The sequence below is a fragment of the Cyrtonyx montezumae genome, unplaced genomic scaffold, assembly GCF_038088225.1.
Source record: "Cyrtonyx montezumae isolate F1298 unplaced genomic scaffold, pur_monq_1.0 scaffold_35, whole genome shotgun sequence".
Taxonomy (NCBI): Eukaryota; Metazoa; Chordata; class Aves; order Galliformes; family Odontophoridae; genus Cyrtonyx; species Cyrtonyx montezumae.
In genome coordinates, this window is record NW_027072040.1 from 2,313,775 (window position 1) to 2,318,573 (window position 4,799).

The following is a 4,799-nucleotide window of genomic DNA, read 5'->3' on the forward strand; positions in this document are numbered from 1 at the left end:
TGCCCAATTTCCCAATCTGGCCATGATTAAGTTGGAAGTATCTTTATTTCTACTCTTTTTTTTTTTCCAATGGAAAAAGAGGGAAAAAAACAAACTACTTTTCACCTAAAAAAAAAACAACCGTCTTTATCACCACTGGGAAAGAGATGTTTATAAAGTGGCCCCACTAATGGTGAAATGCCCAGCCTGCAGTTGTCACATGGTTCCATTAAGGTTTTTGGTGCAAGGGGTAAATGGGCTCTCTATGTAATCATCCTGTGGCAGCATTGTGAAAGGACCTTGGCCCCCAAAGCATGTAGGTGTCTTCCCTAGCTGGCAGAGGGCTGGACAGCAGCTGCCTCTGTCACATCAGTGGTGCAATAATGCAGACTAAGGGCTAGTGCCTTTACTACATTTATGAAGGAAATGTGAAAGTTTCTTCTCAAGATCTCTGAGGAGCTCAAGTTGTTATTTTTTTTTAATCAAGTTCAGGCCTTGATTTGAAGGAATGATGTGCAGACAACCTGTGAGATTTCAACGACAGAGATCTTTGGACAAAATCTACAGGAGTTATGCTTAGACTTCAGTGCTCCTTCAGTTTCTCACTGGAGAAAAAGAACGTATTCTTACCATACCTGAGAGCAACTTTTTCGGATATACCTTGTACTAGTTACGATGTAATCACGAAACAACCCAAGTTTTTTCCAAACTCATGAGTTTTGGCTGTGTTTAATTGTCTTGTTTTATTTAGAGAGAAATGCTCACTCTTACGGTCATAGAAACAGCATTTTAAAATCCTCAGAAATTTAAATTCAGTTTCCTCAGCAGAAAAGTTTAGAGACTAAAACTCAACTCTCTTTCAGGTTCTCTTTGTATTAAGTATGCAGAAGTGGCTCACCTCAAAGTATTTGACAATAATCTTCAGTTCATTCACTGGCAATAACATCACCAAGTATCTGTGCCCAGGCCAACATTGTCTGCTACCTGCTCTGTTCAGTGTGGGATTGATCACAGAATTGTATTGGTTGGAAGGGACCTCCAGAGATCGAGTCCAACCCCTCTGCCAAGCAGCTCCCCAGCCCAGCTTGCACAGCTTGGCATCCAGGCAGGTTTTGAATGTCTCCAGAGAAGGGAGACCCCACCACCTCTCTGTGCAGCTCCAGTGCTCTGTCACTGCACTGGGAAGAAGTTCCCACACACATTTGTGTGAAACTTCCTGTGCTTCCATTTGTGGCCATTTCTCTTCATCCTATCGCCACAAACTGCTGAGAAGAGTCAGGCCTCACCCTTTTGCCTCCTGCTCCTTAGATGTGGATCAGATCCCCTCTGAGTCTTGATGCTGGAGCATACACTTCTTTCCAAATAAGATTGTGATGAACTTTGCATTAGAATGGTAGATGTCAATGCAAATCAGGGTTCTTTCCTGCACTGATGTGGAAAATCCAGTATGTCCTTGCCAGCCTCAACCATTAGCATTGTGTGCAACATAGGTATGGCCATGGGGAATTTGTTGTGAATAACCATGCTTAGTTCAGTAGGGAAAAAGGACTAAGCAAAGCTCCATAAGGGAGCATGCAGTTTTCTGATCTGCTCCTCTGAATGGAGTGCACAGAACCACTGTTTAGCCTTTTCTCCAGTGCTGTTTCTGGTTTTGAGGCAGAAAGGAAGTTCATTTTCTATGGGTATGAACTTTTGTGGCAGGATATGACTTATTCTGTAAAATATTCTATAAAACTCTGTAAGAGTCCACCACTGCCTCCAATTAGATTGATACTAAGAACTACTGCTCTTATTCTGGGTAGTACAGCCTGAGTGCTCCCTCTACCACCTCCTTTTGTTTCTTGGCCTCTCAGAAGACACCAAACTTTCTTTGCCTTCCTGATCATCCTTAGTAACACTGACATACATCTCAGACTTCTGAGGGGTGCTGCTGGAGGTGGAACACATGTGAATGGGAAGGTCTAGTGAGGCCCTTATAGCAGAGGATAGAAGGTATGTTCCCTCACAGTTCTCCTCTTGCCTTCTGGTCTCTTCCCTGAATTCTGTGTGTGGTTCCTGCAGATGGCATAATTTCCATAGAGCCACATCACTAACAATTTTCCATTCTTTCTTACTGCTGGAGGTTCTCAGTGTGGGATCATTGAGCTCTGACTGCTGCCGGAGCTCCCATGCTCCAGGTGGCTACAGTCAGGTTAGGCTGGTAAGTTAGTTTGTTTGTCCCTTCAGTAGTTCTGGCCCTGTTCCCAAGCATGGTGAGAACAGGCACGCTGAAGGCACTGACCTGCCTGCTCTGTCTTGACCAGAAGGATGTCAGCAAAAAGAGACAGTAAAGGCAGTGTTGGTGCCTGGTCTGGGCTTGAGTATTGAGCATAAAGCATAGCCTCAGAGTTGCTCCCAGCACCTGGAACAGACCTGGTGGAGACAACACTGCAGACTGCTGGAATCTGATCAGAATCCCTAAGTAGACAGGAGGGAAAAATTCAGTTCCAGGAAGGAGTGGATATTTCCCTGTCGTTTTCCATTTTAAAATGTTATCATTGTTTTTACTCATGACCCAGTGCGTGTTAAAGGAATATTTCAGCACACCACAATCTTTTTTCATGTTATTTTAAAAAGGAAAACCTTTCATGTATCCCAGTCTAGCATGCAGCTGTAATAATTCCTCCTCTACAGTCTACAGGAATGGATTGTTCTGTGAATGCACCTTCAGCACGGTGGCCTGTGTGTGTACTGCATTGGAGAGGCAAATTCCATTGCTGGAAAACACTATTCTGATGATTCTTTACTCAGCTGTATAGAGCAGTTCAGGAAGGAAGAATATTTTTGCATCAACTTTTCAGCTGATGTAGCAATAAAGATTTTTACTTTTGTCTAACAATATATCGAGTCTGTTACTGCACTGGAGGGAGTGTGTGCAATATCGCATTTGCACAGAGTTGTGGCTAGCTGTAGTTGTGCTAAGGACCCTTTTCTTGAGCTGTGTGCTACTTCTACTCATCAGCCTTCCATACCAAACCTACTTGCAGAATACTGAGGGTAGTTTGTACTGCCAAATACTGGGCAGCTCTCTGTGCCCTACCAGCAGCCACAACCATTGGCTTCATTGCTCGCTGTTAAGAATTCCGTTCTCGGCAGACAGTCACAGGCCCTTTGTAAAAGACTGCTGTAGGAAGCTGTTCACCAGCACGTCTGCAACAGACTCCAGCCATGCTATTTGACATGCTCCTGATTATGGATGTAAACTACCTTATTGCTATGAAGTCTGGGTATGATGTTCCCATAAGTTCTGTCCTAGTACCCCAAGTATGTAGACAAAAGGAAACCCAGAGCTGAGGTACATAATTTCAATCACCTACGCTTAGGAACAAGGACTTCCCCAAGGCTGAATTATCTTCCCAGGCCTCAGAGCCTGCAAACATTTAAACCCAAGTTTGCAATCTAGGCAAAGCCTGTGCATTACCGTGTTTGTAAGAACAGTTAGCAATGCATCCTCCATCTCTGATGCATGCTGGAGAGGCAGAGCAGCTACCAGATGAAGAAAGTTGGATGTATGTGTCCATAAACTTGAATTTGCATTGTTAAATTTAATCAGACAGTTTGGTTTCACTATATTTGGAGCTATACTCCTAGTGAATGTTCTGTCACAGTATTAAGAATGCACTGTCCACAAGTGAGTAAAAGCATGCCACAAAGATGGCAAAAATCAGGACATCTACTAGAGCAGAGGAATAGTTCTACAGCTCATACATGTGTTCTGGCTTTTTTTTCAGTTTGTGAACTATTCTGTACCCTCTGACAGCCAGGGCAGCACCAAGCAGGTGTGCTACAACAGCTGCGCAGCCCAGCAGGCCAGCAGCAATCTCTGCCCCATGCATGCTGCAGCTAAAGCCCTGATAGCCTTTGCTTTGGTAAAGCTGTGCTCTCTCTTTGCACACTGATGAATCATAAACCCCCAGCAGATTATGGAAGAAATAGTACAGAGCGCACAGCAAACCCACTGCAACCACCGCATCCAGGACGCATTCCAGTAGGAGCCATGCTGGAAAACGCCACGGTAGCCGGACAACGCCGACCACAATCAGCGAAGAAGAGAAGACCATGAGGGCTCCCCCCACAGCCATCGCTGCCCTGGCTACGGGCATCTTGAGCTGAGTGAAACGCCGGTCCAGCTGCTGGGCTTTTTCCCCGTCAGCTCCGTTGAAGCCGCTGTACGCCCCGCCGTACATGTAGTAGTAGATGCCGCCGTGGCTGGGGACGCCGGTGTAGCCGCCCGCCGAGCCGTAGGACACGGAGCTGCAGACGAGGATCAGCGCGGCGAGCAGCGCTCCCAGCAGCTGGCAGCACGCTGCAAGGGGAAGCGCAAAGCTGCTGCGACCGAGCGCCGGGCCGCCCGCCGCTGCGGGACACAAGGAGCGGCTCCCGCCTCCCCCCAGCCCCGCTCACCCCGTCCCGTGCGCAGGTAGCGGCAGCGGCGGCACTCCAGCAGCCCCGGCGTGTCGGCGCGGCCCCGCGGCGGCCCCGATCCAGGCACAGCGCTGCGGGGAGACAACGGGTGAGGGGCGGCGGCAGCAGCCACGCGACCCCTCTGCACCGCCACCGCCCGCCCCGCCGTGCCGCGCAGAGCCCCGGCCGCTCACCGCCCGTCCGCCCGTGGGGCGGGAGGGGAACGCCCGTCCGCCATCGCCCCGCGCGGCGCCGGGGGAGGAGCTCGGGGCAGGGCCGCGGGGCGGTGCCCGGTGCTGCGGCGGTTCCTGCTCCTCCGCCTGGGGTCGCCCCCGCTCCTTTGCGAGGGCCGCTCTTCGGTGCTCGTGGTCCGGCAT

The 4,799-nt window shown here is 49.1% G+C and overlaps 1 protein-coding gene across 1 annotated transcript; it reads right to left on the minus strand.

Moving 5' to 3' along the window:
- Positions 1-3,576: 3,576 nt before the first annotated feature.
- MARVELD3 (MARVEL domain containing 3) lies at positions 3,577-4,799 on the minus strand. The gene is given in 3 exon segments (XM_065745344.1): positions 3,577-4,402; positions 4,405-4,564; positions 4,617-4,799. Coding segments are annotated over 3 exon segments (1,032 nt in total). The 3' UTR covers positions 3,577-3,713.